Below are 23,196 nucleotides of genomic sequence, written 5' to 3' on the forward strand. Positions count from 1 at the left end.
TTTGGGGGTCAGAGGGTCCAGGGGGTCCTTCTGGGGGGAGATGGAGGGTTGGGGACATCAGGGATGGGGTTTGGGGACAGTGGGGAGGGGTTTGGGGACAGTGGAATGGGGGGTGTCAAGGGAGGAATTGGGGCCATGGGGAGGCCCTGGGGACATTGGAGACACCAGGAGGGTCTCAGGGTGTCAAATGGGAAATTGAGGACAGCACGAGGGTCTTGGGGATACCAGGGGGGTCTCAGGACTCACCTGCTCGTGGTGCTGCCCCTCCTGTTCCCACCAGGCCCCAATAAGACCCCCCAAATGTCCCCTAACCACCCTTTTTCATTTAATCACCTCCCCCCTCAGATCCCTTTTACCCCGCAATGCTCCTGAGACCTCTTTTAACTCCCCCAAATGCACCCAGAGGCCCCCAAAATGCCCCAAATCCCAATCAAAGCCCTGGCAAAGAGGGATCACCCGGCACCCTGGGACAGGAACACAGTGGGCTGTACTGGGGGCGCTGGGCTGTACTGGGAGGGCACTGAGGGGGCACTGGGCTGTACTGGGAGAGCCCTCATCCCCAAAGCCCCTCCCCTGGGCATCCGTGCCACGGTCTGGGAACCACGGCGGGGTTGGATCAAGGGGTGCACTTGATGATCTGGGAGGTCTTTTCCAAGCCGGCTGACTCTGGGATTCTCTGGGTACCATTTCCAGGACAGCACATGCTGGAGGCTCTGTCCACAGGGGATAGATGTGTCTGTGCAGACAGAGAGACAAGGGCAGTCTGCAAAGATGTGGGCTTAGGAAAGCAGGAGAAGTTGTGGGGTGGTTGTGGGAGGAGAAAGAAGCCCCCAGGCCAGTGCAAGCAGGCCCCCCTGGGCTTGCACCTCATCTGCCCTCCCTGCAGGTTCCTGTCCTGGAGAGCAGGCCCTGAGGTGGCCCTGAGCAATGGCCCGGAGGTGAGCCCAGAGCTGGCCCTGAGGTGGCCCTGAGAAGAAGTGGAAGGCAGAGGTGGTGCTGAGGCAGGAGAGCCCCGTGCTGGGGAAGAGGCTGAGCTGGGAGTGCCCAGCAGCGAGAAGGTGCTGTGTCCATGCCCTGTGTGCCAGGTGAGCTGGGGCTTTGCTGCAGAGCTGCGGGCGCTGATTGGAGCGGCTGCAGCTGCTGAGCTGGTGGCACCCAGGAACACAAAGTGTGCCCGGCCACGGAGCCTGCAGGGAGGAGCAGGGACAGGGTCAGGGCCACTGTCAGCCCGGGGCTGGCTGGGCAGACACAGCAGGTTTGGGGTCCCCCTGGGAGCTGCCGAGGGTGGAGCGGGCGATGCCGGAGCTGGGGGACCCCCGGCAGGCTGGAGGGGGGAGCACGGAGAGGGAGGAGCCCCGGGACCCCCAGGAGCCTGAAACGGGGGGAGCGGAGAAGGGGAAACCTGGAGAGTGGGGATCCCTGGGACAACAAGGTGGAGAACCTGGAGAGGGGGAATGTCTGGGAAGGCAGTACCCCAAAGGGGAGAGTCAGAGGAGAAGGGACCCTTGGGAACCCCAACACTCCCAGCATCCCTAAGTGGGACCCCCAACATTCCAGAGAGAGGAGACCCTCCAAACCCCAGAGGGGAGAGACCAGACAGGGGGAACTCCTGGGAGAGTATTTTTGGCATGAATCTTCATATTTTGGCTGAACCTTAAATTTTTCCATTGTGATGGAGGGGTGTCAATCTTGCTATTTTTGAGGCAGTTTATTTCCTGAATGTCAGCAATTGGGTTTTTCTGGGCTGAATTTTGGTGTTTTGGAGTTTTTTATGCTCCCAGGATGCTGGGTGAGTTCCAGAGATGGATTGGGCAGGAGGAATCCCCAAGGCAACGCGCTCAGGCCTTGTTTCCCCCCAGCAGGATTTGTCCTTCCCAAAGCTTGGGCAGATGGAGGAGGAGGCTGCGAGGAAGAGGAAGAGGCCACGGGCCCCTCAGGCAGGTGAGGAGGAAGTCAGTGTCCCTTTGGCCCTGTCTTGTGGTGCCTGTGGGGACCAGATTTGGGGGGGATGTCCTTGGCCTTCCCTGTGGGCTGGAGGCAAATCCCCTGCCTGTCCTTCTTCCTTCCTGCCCCAGGCCCCGAGCTGAGGACGGAGAGCACGGAGGACAAATCCCCCCGGCAGAGCCTGGTGGGAGAGGCCGTTTTGAAGGGCTCCCCGGCACAGGAAGGCAGCGGGGAGGAAAAGGCCCGGAGATACCCCCGGAGGAGGGGCTGCAAAGCCAGCCCAGGGAGCTCTGAGGAGGAAAGACCCGTCCTGTGCCGGGAAGGCGGCCGGAGCTTGAGCCGGAGCTCGGAGCTGTTGGTCCCTGAGCAGCCTCCCAGCAGGGAGAAGCCCTTCAGGTGCTTGGAATGTGGGAAGAGCTTCAGGAAGAGCTCAGACCTCCTCACCCACCAGCTCATCCACACTGGGGAACGGCCCTACACATGTAAGGAATGTGGGAAGAGCTTCAGGAGACACTCCAACCTGATTCAACACCAGCACATCCACACTGGGGCACGACCCTACACATGTAAGGAATGTGGGAAGAGCTTTAGGGACACAGCTCCAACTGACTCCTACACTGGAATGTGGAGACTTCAGGACAGCCTTGACCGCACCAGCACATCCACACTGGGGAACGGCCCTACATGTGTAGGGAATGTGGGAAGAGCTTCAGGACCAGCTCCAACCTCTGCAGCCACCAGATCAGCCACACTGAGGAACGGCCCTACAAATGCTTGGAATGTGGGAAGAGGTTTCAGCGCAGCTCAACTCTCCTCGTGCATGAGCGGACACACACAGGGGAGAGACCCTTCCGCTGCACCGACTGCGGGAAGGGCTTCAACCTGAACTCCACCCTCATCAGGCACCAGCGCATCCACACCGGGGAGAGGCCCTACAAGTGTGGGGAGTGTGGGAAGAGCTTCACCCAGAGCTCCCACTTGACCAGACACCAACGGACCCACCAGTAAGGGAAGCCCCTACGAGTGCCCTGACTGCGGGAAGAGCTTCGGCCGCTGCTCCCACCCCGAATGACCCCCTGATGGGAAGGCAACCCCTGGAGTCCAGTGACTGTCAGTCCATCCCTTTCCACCAGAAAGGGCCAGTCCCCTTTCCCAGGGGCAGGTTGTGCCAACAGAACCCTTCTTGGGGGGTGTGTGGAGATTCCTGCCTTGGCTGGGGACCCCCCAAGGTCACTGCTGGAGGTTGAGAGCAGAGATCTCCCCACGAGCGTTGGTCTGGGGGAGTTCCATCCATCTTTAATGAATAATTCTTGCTTTGGTGCCAGCTGGAGTAGAATTGCTTCAACAATTGCTTTAGGGTAGAGCACTGTCCTATCTTATGCTGTCCTACTGGTAGTTTTAGTGTTTCTATTGTGCAGTAAGTAATTCTGATGAAGATCTTTTGTCTGATCATTTGTAACCCTAAAGAATTCATTTCTATCAATAGATGTGATTTGCCATCCTTAAAACCTGAGAGACAGAAGTGGTTCAGTCCCCCCTCTGTACTTCCTCTAACCTGAAAGTGTTGGCATAACCCAAGGTTGAGATTGGATCCAGCAGCCCCAGCACCCCACAGTCAGTTGGGAGCTCAGGGGGGTCACCCCCCCTTTTCCAACTTCCTTGTACCCAAAGACCCCCATTGGACCGCCGGATCCACCAGACCACCCCCCCTTTTCCACCTTTCTCCCTGTTCCTCCCACTTTTCCATGGTCCCTCGTTATAGTCTGCCTTAATATTGCAGATGGAGCTTCAGATTCGAATATTCCCTTGAGCAAAATTAAAACTCACACAAGTTTTCTGTTGATACCAAAACTTGATTTTATTAATTGCTAAGAGGTGCAAAAAGAACGAGGAAAAAATAAGAAAACGTTGGAAAACTCTTACGATTACTTCTGAAAGCAGAGAGAAGATACCACCATGCTACCTTTCCCCTGAGCTGGTCTGTGTGTGTGGGTGAGTAGCAGTTTCTGCCCCTTTTTTTCTCTGTCTCTGCAGCTTTTGGATGTTATCTCTGTAGCTGCAGGGGGTCTGACAGCTTTAGTTCTCTGCAATGCACCAGGTGTGGTTTCACCGCTCACGCCCCTGTCCCAGGCCGAGCAGGGTCTCAGCTAAGCCGAGCTTTGGGCCCTCAGAAATATGGTCAGGGTAGAAGGATAAGGTAGAACTCCCACAGGTGGCACGGTGGTCTCAGCTCTCTCCAGGCCGGCAGTTCCAGTCTCCAGTGGCAGGCAGGCAGCACGCGGTGGTGGAGAAAAGGGGAGGGGAGGTGGGCAGAGATTCTCGGCTACAGTCACCAGTTCTTCTCCCTTTCATCTCCCTGATTTTCAAAAATTTGTCCTCAACTTTTCTAGTGTTCAAAGGAGGTTGAATGTGGTTTCTTGTCATGTAGCCAGTTCAGATGTTAAAGGAGATATGATAACCATAAACAATAACAGGATCTATTGGCAGGAAAAGTGCCGTGGGAAGTCCTGGTGGGAACTTCTGGCAAAGAGCTGACAGAGAATGTTTGATAGGAAGGTTTTGACAGGCAGAAACAATTTTTGGCATTTCTGTATTATCTGTGTGTAACAGATGGTTGCCATGGTAAGTGCCGTAACAGGGCATCATTGTTACCATGGTAACCGACCCTAGTGATGGGAATGTATGATGGTTGCCATTGTAACCATCCATAGCAAATGGAATGCATAATGGTTGCCATGGTAACTGACCATAGCAATGGGATAGTATGATGGTTTCCATGGTAAGCTACGCATCAATAGGAATGCATAATGGTTGCCGATGCAAAATGTATTAACCTAGCCTAGCAATGTAAATGCACAATGGTTCCCATGGTAACCCACATGACAATATGAATGCATAAAGGTTGCCATGGTAACTGGAGTATTAATGAGAATACATAATGGTTACCATGATAACTGACCGTAACAATGAGAATACATAAGAGTTGCCATGATAAGCGACGTAACAACCAGAATGCATAATAGTTGCTATGGTAAGCAGGGTAACAATGGGAATGCATAATGGTTTTCATGGTAACCGACGTAACAATTAGAATGTGTAATTGTTGCCATGGTAAGCGACTTCACTATGAGAATGGGTAATGGTTGCCAGGGTAACCAACATAAGAATGAGAATGCATAATGGTTTCCATGGTAACTGGTGTAACAATTTGAATGCATAGTGGTTGCCATGGTAACCACTTGTAACAATGAGAATGCATAATGGTTACCATGATGTAAAGGGGTACTTTTGATTTAGATGATCAATGGAGCACAGAGGGGTGAGAAAGTGATTATATTCCCATGTGAAACCAGCCAGAATGTTGTACAGTGTACCTTTATTGCACAAGTTCACTGTAAGGCCTATTGTGCCTTTAGCAAAGTTAACTGGATGTCCCCCATTATCAGAGCTGAGTTCCTCCTTGGCTTGGCTCCACTCTGCAAGAGAGATACAAATCCCCTTGAAACACAATGGTACAGGTCGTCCATAGGGCTGAGGAAGGTGATGGAGAGGAAGATGATGTGGGCAGGGGTCGTTGGCCCCTTGCCCTACAGTGGGGCACGCCCAGACTGTTGCCATGAGGTGATGAACGGATCCTGTTTGGCTGCCACTCAAGCACCACCTTCTGCTGCGTCCTGGCCCTACGTAGTGTAATGTAGAGCTGATGGAATGGGGTGTCAGCACTGCTGGGGGGAGCGATGCTCATCCTTCCATCCACACTGTGCTGCTCTGCGGGGACACCCACCAAGCACGGGCACCGACCAGCCCTGCAGAGCCTGGTAGGCCTGGCCTGTCTGTGCAGGTGAGCACAGTTTATTGATAGGAAGCAACCGGGAAAGGAAACATTTGATATCCTTTTTTTTTGTATTCCTTTAATTTCCTTTTTACGAGCTAATGCTGTAACAAAGGCTGTAGTATTGTATGAATGCCAACTAATAAAGTAGTGATTTTGTCTTCTTTTTCAGTTTTTGATTCTCTTTCCTAGGGCTTTTTTTTACTCTCACTGCAATAAAAGATTTTTTGTAGTATTTGAATGACTGTTGTACCTGTCTTTCTTATGGGCACAAATGGATTCAAATGAACTAATACAGAAGAGACTGACAGGAGGTTTCAGGAGGTTTTGGATGGTTTGGAAGAGACCAGGATGAGATTTGTGAGGTCCTGGATGGTCTATGGGAGGTTTTGGGGGTCCTGACCCCCCCGGCTCCCCCCAGAGATGCCACAGGACACCGTCCGCAGCAGATCTTGATGGGGATCGGGGGCTTCGTGTTGGGTTTCGTCTTCTTGGTGCTGGGGCTCGGCTTCTACCTGCGGGAGAAGGTAAAGGGGGGTCCCTGGGGGTCGTGTCCCCCTTCTCCAGAGCGTGTGTGTCCCCCCTGCCCCCCCAGCCTGCTGTCACCCCTTTTCTCTCCCCACAGAGCTCCTGAGCTGGCGGTGGCCGCAGCCCCTCCCCGTGGCCTCAGGCCCAGCTGGGACCCCCCAGTCCATCCCTGCCTGGAGTTTGGGGGTCGTGTGTCCCCCTGGCCCTGCTTTTGTTCTCACACCAGCCGTCTGCTGCTCCCAGTGCTCCGAGTAAAGCTTCCCAGTTCTCTGCAGTCCTGGTGTTGAAGGGCAGGTGCCCTCCCAAAGCCCCCCCCGAATCAGCTTATGCAAACTGTACAATGGCTGGCACCCGTTGTCTTTCTGCTTCCAGGAGTGTGTATTTTTCTGCCATGTCTGGTTCAATGTTTTCGCAGCATATTGGCTCAAACTGTGCCTGCTTTGTTTAAAGAAAAAGGAGGAAGTGTAGGGATTTTTAGTGCTAATATGGAGGATATGCTGCAGATGTGAGAATACAATCTTATATTGCAATTGTGAAAACGTGATCTGTTGTTCTGATGGCCTTCTGATGGTACCAGGATGTGAAAGATCTACCAAGAGAAGCAGTAGCAAAACTAGATATAGAAAACAGGGTCTCAGTACCAGCTATCAGAGTGGGAAAGGACATAAAGAATGTTAAAGAAACAGAGCTGATAGAAGAGTATTGTTAGAAAACTGGATCAAAGACTGCTGCTTGATTCCAATCAACGGTGCTCTCTGATCATCACATTGGTGTGCTGAGTCGTCCGTGCTCGCATGAAAACCCCCCAGGAACGTGCCATCCCAAAGGCCCCCAAACATCCCCAACATCCCCAGTGATGTCACCACTGTCCCTGGGATGTCACTGGTGTTCCCAATGATGTCACAGCTGTCCAACTGATGTCATCGCAGTCCCTGTGATGTCACCAGACAGCTGTGATGTCAGTGGTCTCCAGTGATGTCACTGCTGTCCCCACGGATGTCACCACTGTCCCTGTGATGTCACTGCTGTCCCTAATGATGTCACTGGTCCCCAATGATGTCACCGATGTCCCTGTGATTTCACCACTGTCCCCAGCAGTGCCACCATGTCCCTATGATGTCCCCAAAGTCCCTCTGATGTCACCAGACCCCTTTGATGCCACCGATGGGTTTGTGCCATCACGGCTGTCCCTTTGTTGTCAACAGTCCCCTGTAACCTCACTGGTCCACAGTGATGTAAATTCTGTCTCTGTGATGTCACCACTGTCCCCCGTTGTGGCACCATGTCCCCACTGGGGACAATGATGGCCCTGTGATGTCACCAGACCCCACTGATGTCAGTGATGCCCCTGTGACATCACAGCTGTCCCTTCCTTGTCACCAGTCCCCTGGGATGTCACTGGTCCCCAGTGATATCACCGATGTCCGTGTGATGTCACCACTGTCCCCTGGGATGTCACCAATGTCCCTGATGATGTCACTGCTGTCTATGTATTGTCACCCTCATCCTTATGAAGTCACCAGTGTCCCCAGTGATGTCACCGATGTCCCTGTGATGTCACCAGTGTCACCAGTTATATCACTGGTGTCTCTGTGATGTCACCCTGGCCCTGTGAAGTCATTGATGTCCCCTGTGATATCAAAGATGTCCCCATTAATGTCACTGGTGTCTCTGTGTTGTCATCACTGGTCCCCAGTGATATCACTGCTGTCTCTGTGATTTCATCCCTGTCCCTGTGATGTCATTGATGTCCCTGTGACATCGCTGCTATCCCTTTGTTTTCACCAATCCTCTGTAATTTCATTGTTCCCCAATGATTTCACCGATGTCCCTGTGATGTCCCCAGTGTCCCCTGCGATGTCAGCAATGTCCCCGATCATGTCAGTGGTGTGTTTGTGATGTCACTCCTGTCCTTGTGAAGTCACTGATGTCCCCTACGATGACACGGCTTAGCTTCTGTTCTCGTTAGTCCACTGTGATGTCACTCGTGTTGTTGTTATCTCAGTGATGTCCCCTGTGATGTCACGAATGTCCCTGTGACATCTCAACTGTCCTTTTGTTTTCAACAGTCCCCTGTGATGTCACTGGACCACAATGACATCACTACTTTCCATGTAATGTCACCAATGTCATCTGTTATGTCACCATTGTTCCCAATGATGTCACTGGTACTTCTGCGATGTTACCCCAGTCCCCTGCGACTTCACTGATGTCCCTGTGACATCACCAATCATGTCATTGGTGTCTCTGTGATGTTTCCCCTGGCCTTGTGATGTCACCGCTGTCCCCTGTGATGTCACCACTGTCCCCGTTAATGTCTCTGGTGTCTCTGGGGTATCATCACTGTCCCCTGTGATGTCAAAAATGTCCCCAATGATGTCCTGTTGTCCCTGTGATGTCACCACTGTCCCCAGCAATGTCATCATATCCCCGTGATGTTAACAATTTCCCAGTGACATCATGGCTGTCCCCTTGTTTTCACAAGTCCTCTGTGATGTCACTGGTCTTCAGTGATGTCATCCATGTCCCTGTGATTTCACTAGACCCTTTGATGTCACTGATGTCCCTGTCACATCATGGCTCTCCCCTTGTTTTAGCCACCCTCCTGTGATATCACTGGTCCCCAGTGATGTCATTGCTGTCCCTGTGGTGTCACCATTGTGCCGAGCAGTGGCACCTTGTTCCCGTGATGTCACCAATATCCTTGTTGTCACGAGAAACCTGTGATGTCACCACTGTCCCTGTTATATCATGGCTGTCACCGATGATGTCACTGGTGTCTCTGTGATGTCACCTCTGGTCTTGTGCAGTCACTGACATCCCCTGTGATGTGACCGATGTCCCTGTGACATCACAGCTTTCCCATTGTTGTCATCAGTCCCCTGTTATGTCACTGGTTTCCAATTATGTCACTGCTGTCTCTGTGATGTCACCACTGCCCCCAGCTGTGGCTCCATGTCCCCATGATGTCACAGAATTTTCTGTGACATCAGGGCTTTTCTTTGTTGTCACCAGTCCCCTGTGATGTCACCTCTGTCTCCTGTGATTTCACCAATGTCCTTGATGATATCACTGGTGTCACTGTGATGTCACCCCTGTCCTTGTGAAATCATCAATGTCCCCTGTGATGTCACTGATTTCCCTGTGATACCACACTTGTCCCTTTTCCACACCACCCTGGGATGTCACCGGTACCCAATGATGTCACCCATGTCCCTGTGATGTCACCACTGTCCCCTGTGATGTCACCAATATCCCCAATGATGTCACTGATGTCTCTTTGATGTCAGCCATGTACTTTTGATGTCACCAATGTCCCTGTGACATCACAGCTGTCTCTTTGTGTTCACATATCCCCTGTTATGTCAGTCGTCCCCAGTGATGTCACCAATGTCCCTCTCATTAGCGTTAGGGTTAGGGTTTAGGGTTAGGGTTAAGGGTTAGGGTTAAGGTTAGGGGGTAAGGGTTTAGGGTTAGGCTTAGGCTTAGGTGTTAAGGTTAGGGTTAGGGAATAGGGTTTGGTTAGGGTTTATGTAACATTTGGGTTAGAGTAAGGGATAGGGGTACGGTTAGGGTTTAGGGTTTAGCATTAGGTGCAGAATTAGGTTTGTTTTTAAGGTCAAGTCTAGGGTTCAGTGCTGTCTAAGATCTGTCCAAGACCAAATGTGCTGACACAGAAAGCTCTTGCTCTTTGTGTAGTTACGCTAACCCTAACCTTTAATCATAGCCCCGAACACTCACCCTAACCCTGACTCAGCATCTACCCAGTGCAGTTGGGGTGCCTCTCTCGGCACTGCATAAAGAGGAAGAGCTTTCTGTGTGAGCACCTTTGGTCAGGGAGTTTTCTTCGTCCTTATGGAATTTTGGCTGTCAGACAGCAGTTTCAGCCCAGCGTCCCTACAAGTGAATGAGTGGCATTGCACCTTGGAAAGAAAGCCCTGAGCCTCTGTCTCTCCAGTGCAGTTGTTGTGTCATGCTCAGCACTACACAAAGAGCAAGAGCTTTCTGTGCAGGCACCTTTGGACTGTGAGGGATCTTAGACAGCACTGAACCCTAGACCTAAACTTAAAAAAACCCAACCAAACCTGAACGTAATGCTAAACCCTAAACCCAAACCGTACCCCTATCCCTTACTTTAACCAAAACACTACCAAAAACCTAACCCTTAACTAATCCTTAGCCCAAATCCTAACCCTAACCCCTAAACTTGAACCCTAACCCCAAAACCAAAGCCTAAATGTAAGCCTAAGCCTAACCCAAAACCCTTAACCCCTAACCCTAGTCCTAACCCTTAATCCTAACCCAAACCAAACCCCTAAACCCTAAACCTTAACACTAACCCCTAACCTGTAACCCTAACCCTAAAACCTATGCCTAAACCTAAGACTAACCCTAACCTTAAACCCTAACCCTATTGAAAGGGACATTGGTGACATCACTGGGGACGAGTGTCATCACAGGAGACTGGTGAAAATAGAGAGACAGCTGTGATGTCACAGGGACATCGGTGACATCACAAGTACATGGTTGACATCAAAGAGACATCAGTGACAGCATTGGGGATATTGGTGTCATCACAGGGACATGGGTGACATCACTGGGTACCAGTGACATCACAGGGGACTGTGCAAAAGAAAGGGACAGGCGTGGTATCACAGGGACATCAGTGACATCATATGGGACATGGGTGATTTCACAAGGACAGGGGTGACATCACAGGAACATCAGTGACTTTACAGGGACGCCAGTGACTTGATCAGGGACATTGTTGACATCACAGGGGACAGTGGTGACATCACAGGGACAGCACTGACATCATTGGGGACCAGTGACATCACAGGGGATTGATGACAAGAAAGGAAAAGCCATGATGTCACAGGGACATTGGTGACATCACAGGGATATCAGTGTCACTGCTGGGGACAGTGGTGACATCACAGAGACAGCAGTAACATCATTAAAGACCAGTGACATCACAGATGGTTGATGACAATGAAAGGATGACTGTGATGTCACAGACACAACAGTGATGTCATAGGGGTCTGGTGACATCACAGGGACATTGGTGACATCATGGGAACATGGTGTCACCCCTGGGGACAGTGGTGACATCACAAGAAAAGCAGTGACATAATTGGAGACATCTGTGACATGACTGGGGACATCGGTGACATCACAAGGCCACATGTGACATCACAGAGACACCAGTGACATTATTAGTGACACTGGTGGCATCACAAGGGGATAGTGGTGACATCACAGGGTCATTGGTGACATCACTGGGGACCAGTGACCTCACAGGGGACTGTTGACAACAAAGGGACAACCGTGATGTCATAGGGCTCTCTGTGACATCAGAGGGGACCATGATGACATCACAGAGACACCAGTGACATCATCGGGGACATTGGTGACATCACAGGGGACAGTGGTGACATCACAGAGACAGCAGGGACCTCACTGGGGACCAGTGACATCAGAGTGACAACAGAGGGACAGCAGTGATGTCACAGGGACATCGGTGACATTAGAGAAGGTGGAGATGACAAGACAGAGACACTAGTGATATCATTGGGGACATTGGTGACATCACAGGGAACAGTGGTGACATCACACAGGAACCTGTGAAATCATAGGCAATTGTTGTCAACAAATGGAAAGCCATGATGTCACAAGGGCATCAGTGACATCACAGGGACATTGGTGACATCATGGGGACATGGTGCTACCATTGGGGACAGTGGTGACATCACAGAGACAGCAATGGCGTCATTGGGGATCAGAAATATCACCGGGGCTGGTAACAACAAAGGGAAAGCTGTGATGTCACAGGGACATCAGTGACATCACAGGGGACCAGGATAACGACACAGAGACACCAGTGATATCACGGGGGACATTGGTGATGTCACAGGGGAGAGTGGTGACATTACAGGGACATCAGTGACATCATTGTGGACCAGTGACATCACAGAAGAGTGGTGAAAACAAAGGGGCAGCCGTGATCTCCCAAGGACATCAGTGACATTACTGGGGACATCGGTGACTTTACAAGAACAGGAGTGACATCTCAGAGACACCAGTGACATCATCGATGACACTGGTGACATCACAGAGACAACAGTGACATAATTGGGGACTAGTGCCTTCACAGGGGAATGGTGAAAACAAAGGAACAGCCGTGATATAATGTGGATAACGGCGAAGGAGATTCCAGAACAAACTGCACACAAATCAGGATGATTTATGCAAATGTTCTGCTTTATTTACATAACCCAACCTCTTATATACTTTCACTGCCCCCGGGCTGTGATCACTTTCAAACTATTGGTTATTTGCTGTAACCCACGAACTGAGCGTGCATTACTGACACACTATTGGGTGCACACAGATGTCCATATGATGTGAAGACATTGTTTTTCTCCTAAAACTCCTCCTTGTTTTTGTCGCAGGTTTCTCTTTGTTTACATTCCTGCAGTCTGTTATCACTGCTCCTGTATCTTTCCCCTGCCTGCAAAGAGGCTTTTGGCTATGTAAGGGGCAGGCCTAACTGAGGCCAATTAGTATGGTTTGTCCATAGTGTGTCTTTTTTCAGCTCAGCACTCCACAAGTCTGATCCCTCAAATGGCATAAGAATGAAGATTCCTCCCAGACAAAAGGTGCCAGCACAGGAAGCTCCATGTGTGCATGGAGTGCCAAGAGTGGCTCACCAATTGCACAGGAGAGATGGAGGGTAAGGGCTCTCTTTCCAGGGTGGAAATGCATTTGTTTGGTGTCAGAACCCCTCTGCAGGAATTGTCAGAATCCCTGACCCTTACCCTAACCCTAACTCTAACCCTAACCCTAACGCTAACCCTAACCTAACCCTAACCCTTACCCTAACCCTAACGCTAACCCTAACCCTAACCCTAACCCTAACCCTAACCCTAACCCTAACCCTAACCCTAACCCTAACCCTAACCCTAACCCTAACCCTAGCCCTTACTCCAACCCTAACCCAAGCCTGAACCCTAAGTCTAACCCTAACCATGACCCTGACACTAACCCTGATCCTAAACCTGAATCTGAACCATAAAGCCAAACCGTTACCCTAATACTTTCCTTAAGTTAGCAGAGAATCACACCAAAAACTGCCGGCATTTTCTGCTTCTCAAGGCCAACCAGGCACATGAGGCCTCGCTCCTTCACCCAGGCACAATGAGAGCGAAAAACCTGCGCTTTCAGTTGGTCAGAAGAAAGAGAGCAAAAGCTTCCTCTCCCTTCTTATTTACACATTTACTTATGTACGAATCGTATGGAATACTTGGAACATGGTCTTGGTTCCTTGGTTACAACCTGGTTACCAAGGAAGGCCTAGACTCAAAACCACTACAGGCTTTCTTTCCTGGGTGGAAATGCATTTGTTTGGTGTCAGAACCCCTGAATTGCAACTGTCAGTCGGAATCCCAAATTGGAAGAAGAATGAAGATACATCCCAGACAAAAGGTGCCAGCACAAGAAGGTCTCTTTGTGCCTGGAGTGCCAAGAGTGGCTCACCAATTGCAGGGCAGAGATGGAGGGTAAGGGCGTCCTTTCCTGGGTGGAATTGCATTTGTTTGGTGTCAGAGCCCCTGCCCTGGAATTGTCAGTCTGTGTCCCAAAATGTAATAAGAATGAAGATTCCTCCCTGTGATGGTTTTGGTCTAGGCCTTCCTGGTAACCAGCTTGTAACCAAGGAAGTGGCCATGTACGCACTATTCCATATGAATTTTACATAATCCAGAGTATAAATAAGTTGGAGATCAGAGACCTCGCTCTCTTCTCTTCCAGCGAGGTTCAGGGCAGGGGGTCCTTGCGTTGGTCTCGCTTACCTAAGGCTGAGGCCTTCAGTGACCCCTGGCCTACCACGTGGGAGATTGGAGAGTGCTGGCCCTGTCTGCCAATCCTGCTTTTCTAAGGGACGTGGTGAGATTTGTTTTGCTAGTTATTAGGATAGTTCTTGAGTTTGATTGTTTATATATGTTTGGTGTCCCTTTTTGTCCCCTTTTGTCCCCTTTTCCCCTTTCCCTTTCCTTCAGGAAGTGTTTGGATTCCCTGTGCTGTGTACATAGCATCTTAACTGTATATAACTGCAACATACGTAAATATATATGTTTTTATGTAATTAGCTTGATTTGGGGTTCTTCAATTTTTTATAGGTTTTTTTTTTTCCTTTGCCCTAAGGGAAGAAAGGAGGGGGAAGAGGGTTGCTACTGTGATTTTGGGCATTTGGCAGGGAGTCAGGTCTGAACCATCACACCCATAAACCTCATAATGGTGCAGGCCCCATAAAGGCACTGTCCTCATAAAGCCCAACAACCTCATAATGGGGCTTTCATCATAAAAGCTCTGTCTTCATAAAGCCCATACATGTCACAATGGTGCTGTCCTAATAAAGCCCATAAACCTCATAAGGGCTCCCATGATAAAGGCCATGTCTTCATAAAACCCATAAACATCATAAAAGCTCTGCCCTCATTAACCCCATCCACCTCATAACAGTGCAGGCCTCATAAAGACACTGCCCTCATAAAGCAAATAAACCTCACAATGGTGCAGGCCTCACAGAGCCCAAACACCTCATAAAAGAGCTCTCATCATGAAAGCTCTGTCTTCATAACACCCTTAATGTCATAATGGTGCTCTCCTCATAAAGCCCATAAACCTCATAAAGGGGCCATCCTAGAGTGTCTCTCCTCATAAACCCCATCCACCTCACAATGGGGCAGTCTCAGAAGGTCTCTGTGCTCATAGAACCCATCCACCCCATAATGGGGCAGCCTCATTAAGGTTCTGTCCTCATGACCCTCACACACCTCAGAATGCTGCAGACCTCATAAAGCCCCTGTCGTGATAAGGCCCATAAACCTCCTCATGGGGCTGTCATCATAAAGGAGATGTTCTCATAAATGCCATAAACCTCATAAAGGCTCTGTCCTCATAAAGCCTGTGCACCTCAGAAGGGCAAACCTCATAAAGGCTCTGCCCTCATAAACACCATAAATGTCATAAAAGCACTGTCCTCATAAGGCCCACACACCTCATGATAGAGCTCTCATCATAAAAGATCTCTCTGCATAAAGCCCATGCAGGTCATAAAGGTGCTGTCCTCAGAAAGCCCAAACCCCTCATAAGAGGCTCTCCTCATAAAGGCCATGTCCTCAAAAACCCCATAAACGTTGTTCTCTAAAAGGCTGCAGAGGAAAAGACTCCAGGCCCAACTAGGCAGGAGGTCAGAGAAGCAGCAGAGGTTTCCATGAGGGTCCAGGAATACAAACCCACACCCATCCCTTCCAACGCAGGGGTTACAGTTTTTATAATGATTTCCACCCAATGCCCGTCCCGTCCCCGCCCCGGTTCTGCCCCGCTCTGCCCCAGGAACGCCCGTGGGGAATTGAGTCTGGGGAGTTTGGAGCTTTGAGCCGCTGCAACTACAACTCCCGGCGTGCCCCGCGCGGAAAAGGGGCGGGGCGGGGTCTCTGCCGGCGGTGCGCGCGCACAGCCCCGCGGTGGCTGCCGGGAAAGCGATGGCGGCGACAGCGGGATCTGCTCCGACTTTGTGAGCCCCGGCGGGGGCTGCGGCGGGGCTGGGGATGCGCTCGGGGGCTGCAGGGAGCGCGGCTGTGGGCGGGAAGGCTGGAGGGCTCGGCAGAGTGGAGAGGAGGGGCTCGGGGTTCCCGAGGAGGTTTTGAGGTCCGTGAGGGGCTCCCGGGGGTCGCGGAGGGGATTTGGTGTCCTGAGGGCGCTCAGAGGGGAGGGTGAAGGTGCCTGAAGGGGTTTAGGAGGTCCCTGAAAGGGCTGGGGCCATGGAACTCTCCCGGGGGAGCTGTTTAAACGCCATGGCTGCACTGCGCAGGCGCCAGCGGAGTTCTCATTAAAGGAACTTCAACTCCCACAAGGCCTCGCGCGGCGCCGCCATTGCCGCTCGTGCCACAGCGCCCCCTGCCGGCTGGGCGGACCGACCGCAGGAAAACGGGTTCTGATGCCCCCCCCTGAACCCCAGAGACCCCCAAAACTCATCGCACAAAGACCCCACAGGGACGGAGGTCCGGGAGTCCCCTAAAGCCTATCAGTGGGGTTCAGGGGTCTCCCGAGCCCTCAGGGAGGGTCCTGGTAGTGCCACCCAAAGTCTTGGCGAGGAGATGAACCACATGCAGGTAAGGGGATCCCAGTGCCCCCAGTATAGCCCAGCGACCTCCCACTGACCCTCAGTATGGCCCAGTAACACCCCCCAGTGGCCACCCAGTGTTTCCCAGTGACCTCCCACTGCCCCACTCAGTATGACCCAATGATCCTGCAGTGAGCACCCAGTAACCCCCAGTATGGCCCAGTAACCTCCCACTGTCCCCCCGTGTGTCCTGGTAATCACCCACTAATCACCCAGTCCCTTCCAGCGTACTTCAGTAAGTCCCCAGTCCCTCCCAGTACCTCCCTGGTTTCCCCACGTGTGTCCCAGTATCCCCCAGTAATCACCCAGTGCCCCCAAAACCCCTCAAGTGTCCCCAGATGCCCTTGGCCTTTCTGTGAGTGTGGGGGGACAGGGCCATTTTGGGGTCCACAGGGTCCAGGGGGGCCTTCTGGGGGAAGATGGAGGGTTGGGGACATCAGGGATGGGGTTTAGGGACAGTGGGGAGGGGTTTGGGGACAGTGGAATAGGGGGTTTCAAGGGGGGAATTGGGGCCATGGAGAGGCCCAGGGGACATTGGAGATACCTGGAGGATCTCAAGGTGCCAAGTGGGAAATTGAGGACAGCAGGAGGGTCTTGGGGACAGCAGGGGGGGCTCTCAGGACTCACGTGGTTGTGGTGCTGCCCCTCCTGTCCCTCCCCCGGCCCCAATAACTCCACCAAATGTCACCTTACCCCCCTCTTCTCTTTAATCCCCGCCCCCCCCAATCCGTTTGACCTCCCAGTGCCCCTGAGACCCCTTTTAACTCCCCAACCCCCCCCAAATCCCCATCCAACCTCCCCCCAAAGAGGAATCATTTGGCATCCTGGGACAGGAACACAGTGGGCTGTGCTGAGGGCACTGGGCTGTACTGGGAGGGCACTGGGGGGGATCAGGTGTCTCACAACAACGTGGCCCAGCTCCAGGAGAGATTTGGGGAGCAGCAAGGAGGTCCTGGTCTGTCCTGGTCTGTCCTGGTCTGTCCTGGTCTGTCCTGGTTTGTACCCCCAATCCCCAAAGCCCCTCCCCAGCTCCCCCAGGACCCTCCTGGACCCCAAAGCCTCCCAGACCCCCCCAGGCCCCTGACTTGGTCCTGCTGCCCCTTGAGCATCTCCAGCTCCTGCAGAACCAGCATTTCATGAGCAAATTGGCAGCTGACACCAAGCTGGGATGTATATTGGTGTGCTGGAAGGCAGGAGGGCTCTGCAGAGGGAGCTGGACAAGCTGGATCCATGGTCTGATTCCAAGGGGATGAGGTTCAACCAGGCCAAGGGCCGGGTCCTGCCCTTTGGCCACAACAAGCCCCGGCAGCCCCCAGGCTGGGGACAGACGGGATGGAGAGCAGCCAGGCAGGAAGGGAGCTGGGAGTGTGGAGGAACAGGAGCTGAACAGGAGCCAGAGTGTGCCCAGGGGGCCAAGAGGGCCAAGGGATCCTGGCCTGGCTCAGGAAGAGTGTGGCAGCAGAAGCAGGGCAGGGATTCTTGGCCTGCACTGAGCGCTGGGAAGGCCACCCTGGAGTGCTGTGTCCAGCTCTGGGCCCCTCAGGTCAGGAAGGACATGGAGGGGCTGGAGCAGGGGAAGGGACTGGAGCACAAGTGCTGTGAGGAGAGGCTGAGGGAGCTGGGGTTGTTGAGCCTGGAGAAGAGGAGGCTCAGGGAGACCTCAGCACTGTCCCCTCCCTCCAGGACACTCCCCCAGAAATCCTCGGTGGGACCTTTTGTGTCTATTGCTGGTTGATGCTTCATCCTGGGGACCTGAGGTCCCATCCCTGGGGCACAATCTGCTCTCCAGAGCTCAACTGACTCCCTGCAGACTTTGCAGGGCAATCTGTGCTCGCAGCTGCATCCTGAGCCCGAGGTCAGTTTGTATCCCCGAGTGCTGATCCAGCCTGGGGACCCAGGGGATCCTGTGCCATTCCATCCATGGTGCAGGAGTCACCCTGCTGCCCTGGAGTCCCTGCAGAGGAACAAGTGCCATCTCTGTGTTTGGGAGCTGCCGAGGGTGGAGGGCGGAGCGGGCGATGCCGGAGCTGGGGGACCCCCGGCAGGCTGGAGGGGGGAGCACGGAGAGGGAGGAGCCCGGGACCCCGGGAGCCTGAAACGGGGGGAGCGGAGAAGGGGAAGCCTGGAGAGTGGGGACCCCTGGCATCCTTGGGACAACAAGGTGGAGAACCTGGAGAGGGGGAATGTGTGGGAAGGCGGAACCCCGAAGGTGAGAGTCAGTGGAGAAAGGACCCTTGGGACCCCCAACATCCCAGACAGGAGAGACCCTCTGAAACCCAGAGAGGGGGAACTTGTGGGAGAGATTTTTTGGGCTAATCTTCATAATCTGGAGTATATTTCAGCTGAATCTCAACTTTTTGCAGTTTGGGGCGGGGGTCTTCTTGCTACTTCTGAGGAGTTTTTTTGCCTGCATATTGGTGGTTTCAGTTTTTCTAAGCTGAATCGTGATGTTTTGGAGGTCCCCCAGAACCCTGAAGTTGAGAGATGGGGTAGCCTTGGATTCCTGGGAGCTCCAGCAGCCTGGAGAGGGCAGAGACCCCGTAGATGGGAGACCCCGAATACACACAGGATTCCCAGCAGCCCGAACAGGGGGGACCTCCAGAATCCCAAAGTGGAGAGACCAGAGAGGAGGAGCTCCTGGCTGGGGATTTTTGGGCTGAATCTTGGTGTTTTGGAGGTTTTTATGGTCCCAAGATGCCTGGTGAGTTCTAGAGATGGACTTGGACAGGAGGAACCCCCAAGGCAAGGCACTCAGCCCTTGTTTCCCCCTCAGCAGGATTTGTCTTTCCCAAAACTTGGGTGGATGGAGGAGAATGCTGTGAGGAACAGGACGCTGCTGCGGGCCCCCCAGGCAGGTGAGGAGGAAGACAGTGCCCTTTTGGCCCTGTCTTGTGGTGCCTGTGGGGGCCAGAATTGGGGAGATGTCCTTGGCCTTCCCTCTGGGCCGGAGGCAAATCCCCTGCCTGTCCTTCTTTCTTCCTGCCCCAGGCTCCGAGCTGAGGACGGAGAGCACGGAGGACAAATCCCCCCGGCAGAGCCTGGTGGGAGAGGCCGTTTTGAAGGGCTCCCCGGCGCAGGAAGGCAGCGGGGAGGAAAAGGCCCGGAGATGCCCCCGGAGGAGGGGCTGCAAAGCCAGCCCAGGGAGCTCTGAGGAGGAAAGACCCGTCCTGTGCCGGGAAGGCGGCCGGAGCTTGAGCCGGAGCTCCGAGCTGGTGGTCCCTGAGCAGCCTCCCAGCAGGGAGAAGCCCTTCAGGTGCTTGGAATGTGGGAAGAGCTTCAGGGAGAGCTCGAACCTCCTCAGCCACCAGCACATCCACACTGGGGCACGGCCCTACACGTGTGGGGAATGTGGGAAGAGCTTCAGGCACAGCTCCACCCTCCTCAGGCACCAGCGCATCCACACTGGGGAACGGCCCTACAGGTGCTTGGAATGTGGGAAGAGTTTCAGGGACAGCTCCAACCTGATCCAGCACCAGAACATCCACACTGGGGAACGGCCCCACACGTGTGGGGAATGTGGGAAGAGCTTCACTCTTAGATCCACCTTGATCCGACACCAGCTCATCCACACTGGGGAACGACCCTACAAGTGTTTGGAATGTGGGAAGAGGTTTCAGACCAGCTCCAAGCTCCTCGTGCATGAGCGGACACACACAGGGGAGAGGCCCTTCCGCTGCACCGACTGCGGGAAGGGCTTCAACCAGAACTCCCACCTCATCAGGCACCGGCGCATCCACACCGGGGAGAGGCCCTACATGTGTGGGGAGTGTGGGAAGAGCTTCAGCGACAGCTCTACCTTGACCAGACACCAACGGACCCACCGCTAAGGGAAGCTCCTGCGAGTGCCCCTACTGTGGGAAGAGCTTTGGCCGCTGCTCCAGCGCCGTCACCCATCGGAAAACCCGCCTTGGGAACAGCCTTTTGGGGACCCACATTCCCAGTGGCCCACCTTGGGAACAGCCTTTTGGGGACCCACATTCCCTGGTGACCCACCTTGGGAACAGCCTTTTTGGGGACCCACATTCCCTGGTGACCCACCTTGGGAACAGCCTTTTTGGGGACCCACATTCCCAGTGACCCGCCTTGGGAAGACCCCTGGCTGGGTAGTCCCACCCTGACCGGGCCCAAGAAGACCCAACCCAGCTCATCACGAGGCTCCCACGCAAGATCAGCTGCTGGAGCCGGGCGGTTGTCTCGGTGTTAACTCCGCTAAAACCATCCTGGTTTTTTGTCCAGCTTTGCTCCACCCCGCTAGCAGGTTTTTAGTGTTTCTATTTAGGGTTTATGTTGCGCAGTGGATAGTTCTGATTAAGGTTTTTTTTTGCCTGATCATTTGTAAATCGCGTAAATTGCTCGTTTTATATAAATATTCTGGTTTTGCCGTCATTAAAAACCTGTGGGACAAAGTGGTTTAAGAGCTCTGGAATTCCTTTGAATTTAAACTGCTAACACAGTCCGGGGCTGAGAGAGGATTCAGCTGCACTGGGAAGTTTAGGATGTTTAGGAAGCCAGGGAGTCCTTCCTGCACCTCGAGACTCTCGGGCAAGGATGATCTTTAAAGTCTTTTCCAGCCTAAATAATTCCACGATTCTCATCCTCTCTGGCCCATCTTCCACAGCCAAGTGGTGATGGATTCAGGTCTGTCCCGTTCTTTTTGGTCTTCATGTGTAAACTGGTTCTTTTTGACCCTCAGGTCTACCCGGTTCTTTTTGACCTTCAGGTCTCTCTTGATTCATTTTGGCCCTCAGGTCCCTTTGATTCTTTCTGGCCCTCAGGTCTCCCCAGTTCTTTTTGACCCTCACATCTGTCTGATTCTTTTTTGCCCCTCAGATTTGTCTGATTCTTTTTGCCCCTCAGGTCTTCCCGGTTCTTTTTGACCTTCAGGTCTACTCAGGTTTTTTTTGGCCCTCACGTCTGATTTTTTTTTACCCTCAGGTCTGTCTGGTTCTTTTTTTGGGGGAATATTTGGGGAATGTTTCTCCCACATTGGGGGGGAATATTTGGGGACTGTTTTTTTCTAAACCCCCCAAAAACATCCCCGGGGAACCCCGTGCTGAGCTGTCTGTGATGTTCTCACCTTCCTGCAAGGGGGTGATCTCATCAGAAAGGGTTTAGAGAGACAGATAGAAAATAAAGAAATATATATTTATATATTTATGTGTCCCCCCAGTTCTGTCTGCCCCCAACCCAATTCTGGGTGTCCCCCCCCAGTTCTGTTTGGGATTTGGGGTTTGGGGATTTGGGGTTTTGGGGATTTGGGGTTTGGGATTTGGGGTTTGGGGTTTTGGGGTTTGGGATTTGGGGTTTTGTGGTTTGGGGTTTGGGATTTATAATTTAGGGGGTTGGGATATGGGATTTCGGGATTTGGGATTTGGGCTTGGGATTTGGGGTTTTGGGATTTGGGGTTTGGGGGATTTGGGATTTGGGGTTTTGGGGTTTGGGGTTTTGGGGTTTGGGATTTTTTGGGGTTTGGGATTTGGGGTTTGGGGTTTTGGGATTTGGAGTTTGGGGTTTGGGTGTTTAGGATTTGGGGTTTGGGGGTTAGGGGTCTGGGATTTGGGGTTTGGGATTTGGGGTTTTGGGATTTGGGGTTTTGGGATTTGGGATTTTGGGATTTATAATTTTGGGATTTGGAGTTTTGGATTTGGGGTTTGGATTTGGGGTTTGGGGTTTTTGGGTTTGGGATTTGGGGTTTTGGGTGGGGTTTTCAGGTTTGGGATTTGGGGTTTGGGATTTATAATTTTGTGGTTTTGGGGTTGGAGGTTTGGGATTTGGGGTTTGGGATTTGGGGTGGTTTTAGGGGTGGATTTAGGGACAGGTTTAGGGTGGGATGGGAGTGTGGGTAGGGTGGTTTTAGGAGTGGGTTTAGGGGTGCTTTTAAGGTGGGTTTTAGTGGTGGGTTTAGGGTGGGATTGGGGTGTTGGTGTGGGTGGTTTTAGGGTGGGTTTAGGGATGGGTTCAGGGGTGGGTTTAGGGGTGGTTTTAGGGTGGTTTTAGGGGTGGGTTTAGGGTGGGTTTAGGGGTGGTTTTAGGGTGGGTTTAGGGTGGGTTTAGGGGTGGGTTTAGGGTGGGTTTAGGGTAGCTTTTAGAGACAGGTTTAGGGTGGGATGGGCGTGTGGGTGGGGTGGTTTTAGGGGCAGGTTTAGGGGTGATTTTAGGGGCAGGTTTAGGGGTGGTTTTAGGGGCAGGTTTAGGGGTGGTTTTAGGGTGGGTTTAGGGGTGGTTTTAGGGGTGGATTTAGGGTGGGTTTAGGGGTGGTTTTAGGGGTGGTTTTAGGGTGGGATTGGGGTGTGGGTTTAGGGTGGGTTTAGGGTAGTTTTAGGGTGGGTTTAGGGTGGTTTTAGGGTGGGTTTGGGGTTTGGCTTAGGGTGGGTTTAGGGGTGGGTTTAAGGCGGGTTTAGGTTGGGATTGGGGTGTGGGTGACCCACCCAAATGTGACCCCCAAATGTGACCCCCCAAATGTGACCCCCCCAAAATGTGACTGTTTTCATGGAAAGTGATTCAGGAACAGCAGTGCAGTATGGGTCAAACTCGACCCCTACTATGTGTATGCTTAGGCTATTGGCTGTGGAGGAAATGACCCCATATGATGTACAGATGCTTGCCCAGATTCTATTTCCCCTGGTGCAATTCTCAGTATTCCAGTCAGTCTGGTTTAAAAGGGCTGCAGCACAGGGATTAAGAAATTTGCAATGGCCTCAAGATG

At 52.6% G+C, this 23,196-nt stretch overlaps 1 protein-coding gene and 1 pseudogene across 2 annotated transcripts; both read left to right on the plus strand.

The window, feature by feature from the left end:
• Positions 1–961: 961 nt before the first annotated feature.
• LOC126652461 (zinc finger protein 239-like) lies at positions 962–20,332 on the plus strand. Of its 2 annotated transcripts, XM_050339215.1 has the most exons (4): positions 962–1,085; positions 1,863–1,941; positions 2,076–2,380; positions 19,784–20,332. In XM_050339215.1, the coding sequence occupies exons 2-4, from the start codon at positions 1,890–1,892 to the stop codon at positions 20,315–20,317; spliced, it is 891 nt and encodes a 296-aa protein (XP_050195172.1). In that variant the 5' UTR covers positions 962–1,085; positions 1,863–1,889; the 3' UTR covers positions 20,318–20,332. The 2 variants fall into 2 exon arrangements, with proteins under 2 accessions (XP_050195172.1, XP_050195171.1); XM_050339214.1 differs by lacking the exon at positions 2,076–2,380 and having other exon boundaries at positions 19,479–20,332.
• Positions 964–23,196, plus strand: part of LOC126652463 (zinc finger protein 239-like) — an 81,139-nt pseudogene continuing 58,906 nt past the window's right edge.

This window comes from Myiozetetes cayanensis, unplaced genomic scaffold, assembly GCF_022539395.1.
Source record: "Myiozetetes cayanensis isolate MyiCay16 unplaced genomic scaffold, myiCay2020 scf88, whole genome shotgun sequence".
NCBI classification, from domain to species: domain Eukaryota; kingdom Metazoa; phylum Chordata; class Aves; order Passeriformes; family Tyrannidae; genus Myiozetetes; species Myiozetetes cayanensis.

Coding starts and splice junctions, on each gene's coding strand:
- LOC126652461 (XM_050339215.1), top strand. CDS start 1,890: ATGGAGGAGGAGGCTGCGAGGAAGAGGAAGAGGCCACGGGCCCCTCAG. Junction 1,942..2,075: donor GCCACGGGCCCCTCAGGCAG/GTGAGGAGGAAG, acceptor TTCCTGCCCCAG/GCCCCGAGCTGAGGACGGAG. Junction 2,381..19,783: donor GCTTCAGGAAGAGCTCAGAC/CTCCTCACCCAC, acceptor GAGAGCTCGAAC/CTCCTCAGCCACCAGCACAT.